Here is a 17,174-nt window from a genome sequence, read left to right on the forward strand (position 1 = left end):
GGGTGTTCGAGTTCATGCACTGATGTCTGCTGGGGAAGGTTACGAAAGGTAGTAAGTGCACCGTGTTCTATGCAGGAACATAGATTGTTTAGTTGTTTTGAAAACATTGCATGAGAAAACATACTGCTAAAAAAGAAGAAATTAATTATGTGGAATAAGTAGAATGAGGTGAAAAAATAACATCACAGTAACCTTGGCTATTAACCACAACAACGTACTCAGTTAACAAGAAACCGTTTGATATTTGTCCTTAATCATTGACGGTTAACAATATAAAATCAGTTCCTCCAGGTTTCAAACCAGTTCGGGAAACCACAACAGTAAGACATTTAAAATAAAATGCCTGTGGTAATCACAAGCACGGTGGTGTGACAACAGAGTACTTATGTGGGAATAAACAAGAAAACAATTTTCATATGTGTGTTCATAGGAGCAGCTTATTCAGTTGATGAAAGTTTGGAACTATTTGTATAATAATCACTGCCTGTATATTTCTAGCAAAAGTTCAACTGATGATCCTGGTAAATAAGGTAATAAACTAACTCTCAGCTGCAGCCTATTTACTGTCACTTTGATGAGTTAAAATCTTTTTTATTATTCCACCAATAACTTCCACATACAGATTGTGAACAGCTGTCAGGGTGTAATTTATACACTCTGATAATACAAACACAGCATGCCTTTTTCAAGTGCTGCTCTTGTTTCCACATTGGAACTTAAAAGCCCCAAAACATCAAAGTCAGAGCAAGAAAACAACGAGCGGAGCTGGATTGGTTCCTGGGTGACAATGGTGATGATCTTGTAGATGTACTTCATTTATCGACAAAAGATTTACAGAAAAAATAAAATAAAATAAAACCCCGCTGTCTCACTTAATACATGTAGTTAAGGCTGACAGGGTAAACTCAGTATTCTAAGCAGTGAAAGTACTGTAACGGTCCAAATATAGAATCATGCCGATCGTAAAACGACCCGGTTTAGAATTCTTGTTACATCCTTTTATTTATTGCTCTGGTACCACCTGCCCCTCCCACAGTGACTCATCCTCACTGCCCTCCTACTGAACAGTATGAGAGAGTTTTTTCTAATATGCACTTGGAGAAAAAAGTTTAAATCGCCAGCGGATGCGACTGCGTCTCCAAAAAGCCTTGCAGGCAGTTTGGTGACGCTTTACTTCAGAATAGGTTTAGTGACAAAGAGTTTATTTTTCTTTCTTAGCTCTTAAGCAGCAGTGTCGGTCTCAGTATTAGGACTTGGAAGAGACTGTGCAGCGTGCCGCTCTGTCACTGACGTTTTAGGGAGTATCAGGGAGACAGGCTCAGGATCTCCGGTGCTTGAGCGCTCACCGAAAAGGTTGACCAGCCACTGTGGGGCAGCCGACCAACACACAAAAAGAATAAAGAAAACTGCATCTTTAAAATGAACTAAACATATAAGAATGATTTTATGAAAAATCTGTTGCACTGGGCGGGAATGGAACCCCGGCCTCCTGCAGGGCAGGTGAGTTCTACCACTGGACCACCATGAACATTACCTGGACCTTTACTAGATTTTTGGGACAACCTAGGCTATAATAGGTTATTAGAAAACAAGGAAATCCTTTGTAAAAAAAAAAAAGAAAAAGTAGTGAAGAACTTTCTAAAGTTAGATTTATTGAGAGTATTTGGGCGCATGACGAGGGATGGACCTGAGGAGATGTTTTCACTTTATTATTGACATTGTATTTTTACTTTTTCAACAAAATCTCGCTCCTATCATTTTTTTTCCTCATGAGTGGTCCTAATACTCCTCCATACCATCCAGTGGAAGTGAGATGAAGCATTTGAACACCTTGTTAACAACAATGTCCAGCAACTGCAGCTGGTTTGTTCTTCCTGTGATACGCTTCACCCGGGTCTGGTGTCCACCCATCACATGCAGCATGTTCCCTGTGTGCTGTTGTAATGCAGACCTCAGCAAAGCACCAGACAGAGGTGGATGTGACATAATCATCTTGAACATATCAGATCTGAGCCACGCTTCTTGTGACACTTTGCTTATTTTTGTCACAATTAAACAGCAAAGGTGAATTTCACATCGTCCTCACAAGTTGGCATTGCGTCTGTCCTCAGTCACTTTCACTACTGTTCAATAATAATGATGATAATGCTTTCTAATGGTCAGCCAGACGTCCACACACAAGTTAACTAAGATGAAGAGATGGAAACCTGAGTAGTTGACTTGAGTTTATACCAAAGAAACGTCAGTGAATTAGAAACTCAATCAGCAGTAAAGCAGTGTAATCCACCCATTGTTCATGAATAAATGATGAAGACTTTAATAGTGGACTCGTTGCATTCGACAGTATCTTTATAAAATCCCTCAACTTCTCTGCTCCTAAATCTGTTTATTCTTTAATTCATTCTATATCTATCTTTCTAATCACTTGAATCAATCCAGTTCATTTTAGAAGTTATCTCAATTGAGTAAAATCCGGTGGTTTGTCTGTTCACCTTCTCTGTTTAGTTTTTTTGTTGTTAGATTTTTTTTTGCAGTATAGTTTGATAATCTTGCATTTTATGTAAAAGAATTACAGTTGTAGTTATAAATTATTATGCATTTCAAATAAATGAAAAAGCCGAGGTGAAACCTCTCTGATGCTTCAGCTTGGTGCTGCGGGTGACGCTAACAGCATCTGAAGCCCGGTTGATTTAACCAAGCGGCGGCCCACTGACCTGTGTGGCTGCGGATGTGGACCCGGAGCGTGCCGTTGCTGGCAAACTTTTGTCCACAGTAGGGGCAGATCTTCTCCTTCTCCCCGGTGTGTGTCTGGCCGACAAATGATTAAAAAAAAAAGAAAAAAAGCACATATGGTGGAGGTTAGGGAAAACATTCGTAACATTCATCCACACATCCTTCCTACATTACAAAGTAAAATGTGATCTCCTGTGATAGCTGACTTTCACTGTCAGAACTTGTACTCATCAGATACCCATCAGGAAGACAATTCGGCCTCTTTGTGGAACTATGCGTCCGGCGTAATCACATTTTCGGTGGTTTGTTATTTCTTTAGTCAAAGCAACCCCAGAATTTACTTTCCTCTGCCATGTTCTGAACTGAACTGTGTGGTTGGGTCAAGAGTAAACAACATTTCAGCCCCCAGATCCCAGCGGTGAGCAGTGGGCTACTCAGGGAATGGAGATGCACATGTTTGCTGACAGTGGACCCTGAGAGCAGCCCCTCAAGGCACGATCAAAGAACACAGAGCTTGCAGATTTGCAAGTGTCCAGAGCCCAAGAGACCTAAAGGCCAGAGTGCACGTATGCATTCATCTCCTCTACCTCCATGTCCTCCCTCCTCTTCCTCTCCCCTTACCTCCTTGCAGCGCACAGTCCTGAGCGCCATACGGCCAGCACATGAAAACCGGCTGAAACATGTGGAAATGGTGTACGACCTCCCTCCTCTACCTTTCCCACAACTCACTCCTCTACTTCCCTCAATCCTTGTTGAAATGTACTCTGAATTCCTTCCCCCTGCCTGTTGTGAATTCTCTGAGCATAATCGTGAAAGGCTCCAACTCAGAGCGACAGTTTCAACAGCAGTACAACAATACAGGAACACCTCCTCTCTGGGCCCCCCATCCTTCGCACCATCACTCCACTGTGTCCCTCTGACACCTCGGGTGTTTCGTTACAAAGGCTCCGTCCAAACTCACGCACACGTGCATGTTTACAGACCATCGCTCGCTCACACACGATCGGGCTCTAACCTATTTCAACACTCGAGCCCCAGATGGAGCAAAGCTGCAGCATTCAGCATGTAAAGTGTTGGACGGAGAAATCGTCACTGATATTCTACCTTCACAAACAACACAGCCAGAAGGAACAGTTCACATGGAAACATCACTTTCCAAAGCATCCGAGTGGAATTTATTGTTGGGGGGGGGGGGGGGGGGGGGGGTTGCAGGTCTTTACTGAAACTTAGTTCACATACAAATGATCTGTGCATCTGTTATTACTCCAAAGGCAAACCCGGCAATTTTCATTGAGGCGTACATTCTTCCAGTCCCACACTGACAGAGGCAAGTGATCATGTGCAAAACATACAATGCATGCACATACATGCTGGTGCTGACACACACACACACACACACACACACACACACACACACACACACACACACACACACACACACACACACACACACACACACACACACACACACACACACACACACACACACAATCTCGTATATCACGAGTCCAGGCTGCTTATTGACTGACTGAGGAGAAAGCATTTAATGTAACACAAGAGCACTCCCAGAATGACTCCAGCCCGTCCCGCCATAAACAACCCCTCTGACGCACAATCACATCTGATGCACAAAATCATAGATCTGTTCTGTACAAAAGAATAAAAAGTGTGGTTGCAAAGCTGTGAAGATGCTCCTCACTCCGCAGCTTATTTAGTGTCGTCGAAAAGCTCAAAACCTGTTTTGTGTTTTGTTGAACTTCCATCAAATGCAGGTGAGATAATTGTTACCTCTTTCCATTACAAGCACAGCGATTAAAACTGCACCCTCACTTGATTTATTTGTTTGTTGCCTGGGGCAAGCCAAAACATAACGCATAGCTCCCGAGAAACACGGTATCTTACTTTAATAAACCACACTGCGTCGAAGCAGTTTAGTCAGAAAAAATGTGAGACACCAGTAAAATACAGTCAAAATTACAAAAAGAGATCAGTAATACTTTTATAGCAGCTAAACTCCAATTTACATGACATATGTACATGTCAAAACAAGTCAAGTCATTAAAGCTCTCGCAGGCTACATCCGGTTCCGCCCAGAGAAGAGACACCGACGCATTCGAGGAGGAAGCAGTATTTAACTAAAAAGAGCCAAGATGTCAACATGTACTGCAGTACACTGATGTCCCCGTCATTTCAGTGCTCTGGACCAAACAATAAGTTAAAGTGTGAATTATCAGTCATTCAGTACATTAAACTTTACCGATCACAGGGAGGGTTAAGCAGGAGTTTTCTAAATTCATTCATTCAAAAAAATAATTGAAACAAGTCTCTGAGAAACTTTATATAAATTTATATATGAAGTTTAGCACTGTTCGACCATCACAGTTGTTTCCTATAGATTTGTATAGAAGTGTAATGAAGGAGACAGACTCGTACACTGATCAAAGAAAGCCGATACTCATCCTTCATATTTCAATTTCCATCACTTGTGTGAATTCTGACACAGATCTCCAGTTGCAACTTGGCCGTGATACTCAACTGGGACTATGTGATTAAAAGTTTGCTTCAACAGTTGCGCTCTATCAAAGTGTGAATTAGACAACACCGCGGCCCGAAGCCGAAGTGAACGCAGACCCAGAGATGTTGTTTCCACGGCGACCTGCCTTTGATCTGTGCCGGCTCTCGCAGCAGCCTGCAGACACGGTCGGCGGTGAGACAGTTCAGCATGCCTGTCTTCAGCCCTACTGTTCTGAGACAACCTACAAGACGCTTTCTTTTGCCGCGTGCCAAGAAGCTGTTTGGTTTCCATCATGATTCATAACCACACCGGACATTTTCAGATTTGAGGCTCGTAATCTGCAGCGAGATCTGCTCAGAGTTCTGAAACCCTGCAGAGCTAATGGACTAAGTGCCATTTCTAATCAACTTTGGGGCTGATTTCCAAAGCCTTCATGGGCCGCAACGGTCAGGATGGATGTCTGGAGCAGAGTCTGATCGTCCAAGATATTAGCGCAGTGAGCTAAATCACTTTCAAGAGCAGAGGACTAAAATTAGAGTTGATACAGTGGGAAAAGTAAAGTAGATGACCTCCCTCCTCCTCCTGGAGGAATTACTTATGGCTGAAGATTGATGACGGAAAATAGAACCAAACCTTCACTATTTCTGCCTTTTAACTCGACCCGCTGAGTCACAGTCGGGGTCTCAGGGGGTTGAAGCCAATCCAGGCTGATATTTGGCAAAATGCAGGGTAGATCTCAGTTCTCTGCAGGACAAACTCAGACAGTGAGTCACACATTCACTCTAATGGACAATTTAGAGTCATCAATAAAACAGATTACATCTTTGGATTGTGGCGGAAAGCTGCGTTCTCTGGAGAAACCCCACAAACGCACAGGTAGAACAGAAACTCCACACAGAAAAGCTCTTGAGTCTCATCCCAGATTCAGACCAGGGTGTTCTCACTAAGGCAAGAGTGCTGACCACAACAACACCGCCTTTACATAAAAGAGTTGACTCAAATCTCAGTAGCGGTCTAAAGATGATTTTGCAATCTTTTATAAGTCATTTTCCGCTTGAACTGTGTGCATTTATGACAAATGTGACCACACAATTTTGTTCAAACTCAATTTCAGTACAAAAGCCAGGGCGGCAGAAAGCATGTAATCACTGTGTGATTGAGGCCGTCTGCCTGCAGCACCTTTCATTCACCTTCTTGTGGCTCTTGAGGACAGACGGAGTGACAAAGGCCTTCTCGCACAGGTCGCACTTGTACTTCTTGTGGCCGTCGTGCACCACCTGGATGTGGACGTTGAGCGTGTCCTTCCTCTTGAAGGTGGCATCACACTGGTCACACTTGAATGTCCTCTCACCTGGAGGAAGAGGCAGAAGAACATTTTGGAGAATTATTTTCTAGGCCGCTGTTATTGCGCCTCTAAACACACAGTCATCATGCACAGCAAGAGCGGACCCAATTTCACCAGAGCGATTGTGGGGGCAGAAAACTACAAAGAGAGAGTGTTTCATTGCACCAGACAACCTCAGACAATGTTTTCTAAAATGGTCTGGTTGTGTTTTTTTTTGCTTTTATCCTATTTTGGACAAAAGCCATCTTTTACCATTTATCTGTAGCTGGACACATCCCGAGGGAAACAGTAAAACAAAGTGCTCCGCCATGTGTTTTGTTTCAGAATCTCAAATACTTCAGTTTTATTGGAGGTTTTTTTTTACAGTTCAAGGAGGAAAAAAAACCGGCATGCCACTGAACAGCCCTGAGATGTGGGACAGACGGTACTCAGACAGTTGCGTCTCAGCTGTTCAGAATGAAGCCTGATGTTTTTCTTCACGCCTCTGCTCTCCACTTACACACAACAGCCCCTATTGTTAAAAGACGAGATGTTTCCATTATATGGAGATCATTCAATTTCCACAGAGGAGCTGCGACGAAGCGAGCAAGTGGTTACAAGCTTGTGCTCGTTCTCTGGTTACCAAGGCCGATGATGGTCAGCTCAATAAAATGGAGCATGAGGTTCACCGTGTTTTCAATCAGGCCAAACACACACACACACAAAGCAGTAATTAATACCGATGATGCCTACAGTGAGCAGACAGTCATTCAAACACACACAATAAGTTTTGTATCAAGGTCTGTAGACTGGAATTAAACGCAGCACAAAATGTACTGCACATCATGACAGGAGCACATCGGCTGAACTCAACGTGCACTGATGTTACACTTTGCTGCCTCCAGTAGTGAGGAAGATTTTAACCCTGTCATACACAGAAACCTGCAGAAAGATTCAGTTACAACAATTTAAATTATCAGTTAAAATAAAAGTAGCGGTAAATCTAAAAGATAAATGTGCAGAATGACCACAGTGGTTGTTCTATGTATGCTATGCTAAATACCGCTTGAGACCGAGTCGATGCTTTTCCTTCCCAGGTAACATGAGGCTGATCTGCAGTTTTCTATGTGGATTATTTGACATTCATTTCATGGTAGTAGCCTCTTCTGCAACCTCACTAACCTGAAGAGGCACACTAAATTCATTAAGAACAGCCACAACATGCAGGAGGTTTGGAGAATTTAAATGAGACTGGACACAGTGGCCTCATAGCAAGAATACCCGGGTTTGATTCTGGGCCAGAGAATCCCTGTGTCGTGTGCTTGTTCTCCAACTGCTTGTGACGATAATAAGGCATGCTTGTTGGATTAACTGAAGACTGTGAACTGTCCAGAGGTGGCAATTGTGAGTCCTGCTTGGATACAGAGAGGGAAGTCCCTGCGAAATTAACTTGGGTGAAGTGATTATAGATGATGGAAAAACTGGACAATCCTCACCACAGGACAGAAAGGTGAAATACAGGAGAGTTGACAGTACACATATTCATTGTTTATTGTGAAAGGAATGAGATTCAATACCAACTTCAGTTGAAAGTAAAGCAACACATTTTACCATTAGATATCTGAGGAGTCACATTATTTGTCACAACCGTAAAAAGCCTCTCTTTTTTATTATCGCTGCTCATTCAGCTGCCTGAGGATCTACAGGGTCGGTGTCGTGGTGTCACATCCTCAGCTGTGTCAAAGTGCTCAACGTGAACCAATTACCCTGGATTTATGTCTTTACATACAGCAGCTCTAGAACATGTTTTTGGCCATTATATTTCTCATTGTTTCAGGCGACCCAATAAAACCATTGATGCAGTTAGATTTGTAATATTCCCATTAAACACCAAAAGTAAAAAAAAAATGTTTTCGTTTTTGTGAAGAAAAAATAAAGAGCGACATTTTCTTTTAAACAGTCTGGTGCATCACACTCAGACCACCACACAGAACCATCCTCACAGAGCGGGGAGGAACGCTTCCAAAATGAATCCTGGTGAATTTCATCTGAAAACGCTGCGACAGCTGTGCTTCATTTTCCCACCGTGCGCCGATCGCTAGACAGACGCATTTATTCCCTGCCATTTCTATTCTCTCACCTACGGTACAGTGAAATCACACACGCAATCCTCCAGCCCCACATACCCTCTCCGACATGATACTTAATACAAGTCCTGGTATTATATTGCCTGCCTCCTGAGACAGCGGCAGGAAATGCCTTGAGCTTTACAATCTCTTTGTTATCTGGCTCAGTTGGAGTGGCAGCGCTGCTTCCTGCCAAGGCTCGACTGCAGCTCGGCCGTCCAGGGAGAAGGTTTCTGTCAGGCTGGAGCAGCCGGGCACAAGCACACAATCAACAGAGTGGTGTCTTTTAGCTGGGAGACACTTGATAAGGTTATGACATCTGTTGCTAATGGAAATTTCCACAGGGGTAGGAGTGAGATGACAGCTAATAGAAACGTAGGACTATCACTTATAAACCTGAGCAGGCTGGTTTTAAAGGTTGTAATTGGATGTTCCCAAATCAAAACATGATAAGAGAGCAGAATTTAGATGCTTTAGTATTATGATGAAGTATTATTTCAAAATTCAGTCTATGAGGAAAAAATATTTAATATAAAACAAGCGGAGAATAAAATTCGTATGAAATTTGGATTCCTTAGTAACCAAAGAAGCTGTGAAGCTGTGCTTCAGTTTACTAACTTACATCTAAGACATTTGAGAAAATGTATGTAAGAGCGTAAAATTGAAAGCAGACGTCTGACATTATTTGTCTTCCAAAAGAACAGTTAATCAAATGAATCATTTAACTTGACTCAGTTTTTCAGTTGAAGCCTTAATTCATCCAGTTTTCTTCATAACGTCTGGTGGCTCACATTTTCTAATGGTCGCAGACTTTAAGGGGCTCGTATGAGGAAATACTTTCTTATGTTTGAGCTCTATGCAGGAAAAACGTTCACGTTTTGTCTCTGGTTCCTTTATGATCTGTCCTGCAGAACCTCCACTGCTCACGGGTCAGCCCACGTCAACATTTGGCTGAGGGCTGTGATAACAACACATCAGCTTGATTTTACTATTCTCTTTTTATTCTCCTCAAAGTGTCTATTTCTTGAACTCAAAATGTGAGTGTGCATTAAGCCAGTGGCTCACGCACCACCGAGGATAGAAACTGGAAAGTTGCAAGCAGCCTCAACAACGGACATTAGACTGGCAGTGAGAACAGAAGCAGCCCTTCATATTCATTTCTACAACATAGTCTTCCTGGCAATATATTTTAAGGGATCACAGAATTCCTGATCAGTTTTCTGTCACCACCAGCTGTAATGAAACCTGCTCCATTCACACAGCTGCTTGTCTCGATCTTTATAGATTAGCTCTGCATCCATATTTTGAACATTACTAATTGAGGCGCTGACACCAAAGCACAGGTGGCACACTGTTATAGATGAACCTTGTTATTAATTCACATGTTTTGAGCATGCCTGAATGTTTGAGGTGACCCCAATAAATCACAGCTCAACTGTGATGCCTCACAGCACACACTGTCTGACCATTGGAAATGGCAGAAAAGAGTCCACAGAGCCTGATATTCTTCCTTAACTCAGCTGTGGGCAGGATTTCTACACACACACTCACACTAATACTTACTATTGTGGATGAGGAGGTGGCGCTGTAGGGAGAAGGGGGTGCGGAACAGCGCTTTGCACTCCTCGCACTGGAAGGGTCTTTCCTCGGAGTGCGTCTGCAGAGAGAGCGGCGCAGCGTCAGCATGTTTGTCATGTGTAAGGCGAGCCGTCTCAATGTGGATGTTCAGGAAGCTTCTAAAATTCATGTGAGAGGATCATGCATGAGCCTCTGAAGCCAATTTGCTTCCTTCGACTTGATCAGCACGAGCAGCTCAAGGGGCTTTAAGTTCAAAGTACTTCTGTTTTCCTGCCCACCACCGCCTCCACCCGCTAACACCAACTGATCTAGTTGAGTGACATCTCAATCCCAAATGTAAACATGGGGAACCGCAGAGGCGGGGGGGGGGGCAGATAACAGCCACCAACGAGCCCCTGATTGATTACAGCCTCAGTAAAAACAGTGTCTTTGAAGCGTTACGTCTCTTCTCGGTACACACTGATCAGCCAGATAAAAAAGAACTAATCAAATCAATACATACTTCTGCAGCTTAGCTAAAGTCTGTGACCGTGGATCCACTCACCTTCTTATGGTTCTTGTAGACGTTGCGGTGGGCAAACTCTTTCCCACACAGCTTGCATTTGTATGGTTTGTCTTCACTGTGAATAATCTTATGAGCCGTCACCTGGTCCAAACGCTTGAATGAGCGACTGCAGATCTCACAGGTGTACGGTCGTTTCTCTAATCGGCGTGAGCAGAGACGACTTTCAGTTACTGGCGTGGGGCCTTAAAAAAAACATCTTTAGGTCTTTAATGCTGCGTCGGGCTCTTACCAGAGTGTGTGATCATGTGGCGTTTCAGCTGATTGGTAGAGATGAACTTCTTGTCGCATGCATGGCATTCATATATTTCATGTACCTGCAGCACAAGAGCAGAGGAGAGATAACTTTAGGTTTTGCTGATCTTTTTAAAAACTTAGGTTAAAGGGCCTGCAAAAGTTTGAGGATCACAGTGCGCGATGGTCAACCCAAACCAAATCTTGTCCGCTTTCATTAGACTGATGTCTACAGACAGAAAAGCAATTAAAGTGATGAAAAGTTTCAATCCCCTTTCTGCTTCAGAGCATAGTTCCAATTATTGCACACTCAATAGATCCCGCCGTACAGCTACAATAGCATATGCTAATGCAACGCAGCTCCTCTTGTCACAGCCGCCTCTGCAAAAGCTTGTTCAGCTAAATGATGATAATGGCAGTTTTAAGCTGCTTTGGAGCTAAATTGTCATTATGGAAAGTTTGACAGCTCCTCCACAAGAATAATACTTAATGCCCTGCTTGCTTTGATTGAAGCTATAAGAATAGGCCACAAACTTTGTCAGAAAAGTGCAAAGTTCATAATAACAGTTTGTGTTTCAGTAGGAATCAATTTTTCTGATCGTCTTTATTGAGGGAACAATTTGTAGCAACAGCATTTGCTTTTGTGATTTTATTAGAGACAAAAGCACGTGATTAGACAATGCTTAGCCACACAATAATCCAACTGGGCCACAGCAGACGCAAATATTACATTCCCCAAATGCTAAAGACCCATGGGACGCGACACTAAAGAGGAGGGGCTCAGACAAGAGAAGGTTGAAGTTCTCGCTGACAGGACACTTTCTGATACACAGAGCAGACCTGAGAAATCAGAGAAAATGCTCCGTCCTTTCATTTTCAAGACTGCTGCTTGTATATGTTGATAGAACCAGCGCTTTTAAATTTTACCCCTCAGCATACCGGGATGTTTTTCTAGCATACAGCGCATACCGGGACTTTTCGTAATGTCCGGACAGTCAGCCTCTACTTTTTTCACACTGTGAACCCATCAGGCTTAAACAATGAGGCTAATTTATGGATTTTTACTGGTAAACGAGCTTCATGCCGACAATACATGGTGATGCGTTCAGGTGCATCACGTAACTCTCCCCTCCGGGGCTGACCAATCGTCCTCAGAGGAAAATCTCCTCTCCTCACAATCACAATCAGCAAATACTTTATGACCAGAGATAAAACCCTCAGTGTTTCTGTATTTTTGCAATAATTCACCTTCTCTCTCTCTCTCTCTCTCTCTCTCTCTCTCTCTCTCTCTCTCTCTCGTTTAAAACATAAAAAAAAAAGAAAAGAAAGAAAAAAAAAAACCAACAATCCCACAGTGAAATTCATGCCGTGTTACAACGTGGACACACGTGCTTATTGACATGTGCAGCTTATACTGTATATGTACAAATATATTTTTTGTACATATACATTTTGTCCCTTTCTACATGACCCAGGTTCCTCTGGCTCAGTTTTCAAGTGGATTCACTGCAGCATTCTTTTCACAATCACACACTAAAATCACACCTAATTGAAATATTGCTGTCAAGGCGTTGTTTTCAGTAAAAACAGGTTCCTTTTCAAATTAATTCACTGCAGCTTTTTTTTCACAATTACCAGCTTAAATTACACCCAATACATGTAATGCTGTACAGGCTGAATAATAATCGCTGTACAAAATGTCTGCGCACGCCACTGAATATTATGTTTTTGTCCCATATTTGTATGAGAGACTGACAGCAGGTCACCAAGGGGAGTACCGGCACTTTTAAAGCACTGGATAGGTGTGGATGTCAACTAGTGCTTGACTTCACGGCAAAGTTTTGACGAATCAGAGACCAAAGGCCCCATTTTGACGGGTTATAATGACAAAAAGAAGCCACTGGATTAAGTATTTTATTATGAGACCACACGCAGGTGACTTTAAATGTTGAACATATCACAACTGATGATAAATACGCTGAAGGAGACGGATTAATGTTGCCTGATTACTCTGGATGATAAATGTTGACAGCAGAAAATTGAAGTTTCATAAGTACCTGCTGTGATTATTAATGAATGAACATCCCTTGATGGAGGAAAACCAATGAGACAAATCATATGACCCAAGTTGCACCATGATGTAATGATCAAAGATGACTTGCAAATAGAAAATAGAAAATGTTACTATCCTGTACAAGAAATTCACTCTATTTCTTCACACTTACACAATTACATTTATATCATATCATATCATATCATATCATATTGTTTCAAATAATGTGGATACCATCTTGTTTTGCTTGACTTGGTTGTTGATTAATCAGTTTTAGTAGTAATATTAGATATTGTGGATAAACAAGAAGAGTGTGGATCTATTTAATGAAAAGTGAGAAAAGGGTTGCCTGCGTCTCACTTCTATTTACTGTTGTTTACGTATTGTCTGGTAAACTCATTCATCAGACAGTGACAGGTTCATTTATTCACGAGGTCCAGATTGAGATTTTGTTTTGGTGGCAAACAGCGTTTTAAGTTGTACTCTTCAAATCGGCTCAGGCTCAACGCCTTGTTGATAAAAATGGTAAAAGTGATTCTTGTGAAGCGTTGAGCCGTCCACCAAACAGCTGAAACAGGTGCTGCTTGTAAAGCAACACAATCCAACGAAACATCATTTGTAAGACACTAAACTGTTTTCATCCAAACACGCATCCCAGCTGGGTTCAAAGATTATCCCTTTATGGTTCTGTTGATATTTTGCTTTGCTGATCAACCAAAAAAGGATCCGGAGTCACATTTCTGGACCTTCTTTGGAGGTACCACCGAGACGGAGCGTGGAGCTACAATATATCATCTGATAATGTATTAAATGTAAGTAAAACGACTTTCTGGCACAGCAACAATCATGCAAAATAACTGCAGCCTGCTCATGGAATTGTAATGGGTCGATGTATTGTTATGTAATAAAAAAAGGAGGCCTATTGGAGCGAGCTGGGGAGCATACCTGATCTTACTCTCCAGCATTAATGCTTTTATTCCACTGTTTATTTCATGACTGTCGTAGCAAAGCTGAACTACTACTCATACATGTTCATTGAGAATTATTTGCAAGTAATTCTATGTTGTGTGACACCAATGAGATCACTAAATACGAGCCCAATAGACTGTATGGGAATGGAGCTTAGAACGAAGCACCCAGTCACAAACATTTGAGAGAGAGGACGAGACAGGGTGACTAAATTAATTTACATTTGCTTGAAAATGGTTTTGAAAAGTATTTAAATCCATGTGTTCAACAGATTCTTAAATTTCACAAGACCTGTGGGATGAGGTAGAGCGAAAGAGCCATCCCTCTGCCCCGTGTCACTCAGAATAAATCTGGAACAACTTGATCATAAAGACCAGAAAAAGGCAACTCTGGAGCATGTGCAGTAAGGCCGGATGCCAGATTAGGGAGTTAGACTGTGTTAAAGAACCGGCGGCCTGTGATGGACATCACAGTGTAACAAGAGGCAGCGCCAAATACACAGTGCTGTGGAAATGGATCATGCAAAACTGTATAAGCTGTGGAAATCCTTCCACATCCGATGCAAAGTATGTGGGCTGGGATAAATGTAGATGTACAGCCCACGTGCAGACGCTCACCTTTCTGTGCTCTTGTAGATTCAGAGAGGAGGAGCACTTTCTGTTGCATATGGTGCATGTAAGTTTCCTTCGTGCACTTCCTGTAAAAACAAAACACAGAAACTGGATTACAAATCTCCACCTACAAGATTGATCACACACGGAAACTATTTTTTCTGATGCATAACTACTCAGTCGGGGCAAAATGCCAAAGGCTTTTAATCATAGTCCCAGTTGTCCCAGAATTTTGGGACTGGTGACACCCCACCCCCACCCCTTCATCCCCATCGGAATTACATGACCCACATCTGCTGCGTCTGATCCACTTCCCCCTCGCCCACGCCCACACCCGCACACACACACACACACACACACACACACACACACACACACACACACACACACACACACACACACACACACACACACACACACACACACACACACACACACACACACACACACACACACAGAATTCTGACCACATTGGGGGCAACTTAAAAGCCCAGATCTCAGCTCTATCAGCCTTTCGGATGAACGTCTTAATCTCGGGTTGATACTTGATTCACATTGCTCTGCTGCACGGATTCCCGCCGCCCTACATCCCATCATAAATAGCTATGGAAGTCCAATTATCTGAAAGAGTGAGCCGCCCCAGAACACACAGGTCAGCAATTATGGAGCACAAGTAATTAGAGATGTGCCTAACATTGCTGAGATTTTACACCGATCGAGGTCATGCACCGTTACTGCAGTTCCTTGAGTGCTGAGGCTGCTAATGGACAATTATCTTCATTACAAGGCGTCTCACAAGACCAAATAAAAAAAAAAAAAAAACTGCTGCGAATGTGAATAAATGTGCACCACAGAATTGGAATGAAAAGAGAGAGAAGATAGACACCAACCTGTGTGAACGTTTCCTTTATGCTTCTTCAGAGCGTCTTTGCTCTTGAATCTTTTGCCGCAGCTCTCGGCTTTACATATGAACCTGGCATCTCCTCTGCAGGCTTCTTTATGCTGTTCAAAACTGTGCATGGGACACCAAGAAGTGGAAGAGCAAAGTGAGGCACTGTATTAATCGCAGGACAATAGATTTGGCCTAAATCTGTGTATTCCAGAAAACAAGTGTGGCTTGTGTTTATTGTTGATGTTGTGTGTTACCTGGACTCTGAGCTGAACGTGTTGTGGCAGAGGGAGCACTGGTGAGGTTTGGAGTCACCCGACGGATCCAGGGACTCAGAACAATGCAAAACACTGAGGATGGATTCAAAATAAAAACAAATTAGGTGCAGAATGTTAAATGCATCACACCAGGACGACGGCTTATGAAAAGAGGGGGTTAGTAAATTTTCCAATATAAAGATGCGAAAACAATTTGTGGAGGTAAAACAAATCACATCTTTAAAAAGAATTACATCAAACTGTTGCATTGAGGTGAAAATATGTTATCACTTTCATAAATACAGCAGCTATGTAGCATAGCTAAAGCTAAGTGCTACACATGAAAATGGGTTAAAAAGATGTTTTGCGGGTTCAGTGTTGGACTGCTGAGGGCCGTAACACCGAGTCTCTACTGGGCAGGCAGCAACTGAACCAAACAACTGAACCAACAGGACCAAACATTAACAGTCAGAGTTGCTCGTCAGTACATTGTGCCGCCTCTAACCAGGATTTGGTCACATTGTTCTTAGTCTCATGCTAACCTAAATCAATTCAGCTGCCGAACTGCGACTATACAGAAATTTCTCGTTTTGCTCTGGATCAACAAGATCTACAGTCGGATTTATTTGATTTAAATAATAGGGCTTTTCCACCTAAAAGAACTAGGTTCTAGTTCAGGGCCGGTTCTTAAATGAGCACCGTCAAAGAACCGGTTCTTTTTCCACCGTTAACAGAGCCAAGTGGGAGCCATGTCATTGCGTCACTCCAAAACGTGATACGTCACTGATTTCACCAATTTGGCACTGACAGCGCTCATCCAGGTACCAGGAGACGGACTGTATTCATCGGTTTAGTCCGGCTCGCTTCATCTAGTCTGGCCTGAACCTCTGATGCACCACAGAGAAACAAGACATTACGTCTCTTCTTGTCTCTATTGGTGTTTGTTCTCGTCCGTCTTGCTTTAGTCCGGAGTCCCAGAGTGGCCATAGAGGAAAATAATAATAATAATAATAATAATAATAATAATAATAATAATAATAATAATAATAATAATAATAATAATAATAATAATAATGATAATAATAATAATAATAACGCGTGATTGAGCGTGGGGGTTATTTTTCAACATTACACAGTGAATTTCTATTATTATTTTTTTCCTCTATTACCACTCTGGGGCTCCCTGTTCGCTGTGGTTTTCAGAAAGTCGGTTCAACCTCGCTTCCTCCTTTTAGGTAGTGATAACTCCAGCGAGAACGCTAGCCCCAGCTGATGACGCGTCGGGCCCCGGTCTGGCTCCAGTCTGGCCCCAGTCTGGCCCCA

At 42.5% G+C, this 17,174-nt stretch overlaps 1 protein-coding gene across 1 annotated transcript in view; it reads right to left on the reverse strand.

Annotated features, from left to right (window-relative positions):
• Positions 1-17,174, reverse strand: part of prdm5 (PR domain containing 5) — a 50,481-nt gene that overhangs the window by 21,760 nt on the left and 11,547 nt on the right. Inside the window, exons 6-13 of the mRNA XM_080472668.1 lie at positions 15,852-15,944; positions 15,596-15,717; positions 14,712-14,791; positions 11,071-11,155; positions 10,821-10,978; positions 10,262-10,355; positions 6,439-6,599; positions 2,715-2,808 (exon numbers count right to left, since the gene is read on the reverse strand). Coding sequence (XP_080328794.1) covers positions 2,715-2,808; positions 6,439-6,599; positions 10,262-10,355; positions 10,821-10,978; positions 11,071-11,155; positions 14,712-14,791; positions 15,596-15,717; positions 15,852-15,944 — 887 coding nt within the window. The remainder of the gene's footprint in view (positions 1-2,714; positions 2,809-6,438; positions 6,600-10,261; positions 10,356-10,820; positions 10,979-11,070; positions 11,156-14,711; positions 14,792-15,595; positions 15,718-15,851; positions 15,945-17,174) is intronic.

This window comes from Lipophrys pholis (assembly GCF_963383615.2).
Source record: "Lipophrys pholis genome assembly, chromosome: 10".
Classification (NCBI taxonomy): domain Eukaryota; kingdom Metazoa; phylum Chordata; class Actinopteri; order Blenniiformes; family Blenniidae; genus Lipophrys; species Lipophrys pholis.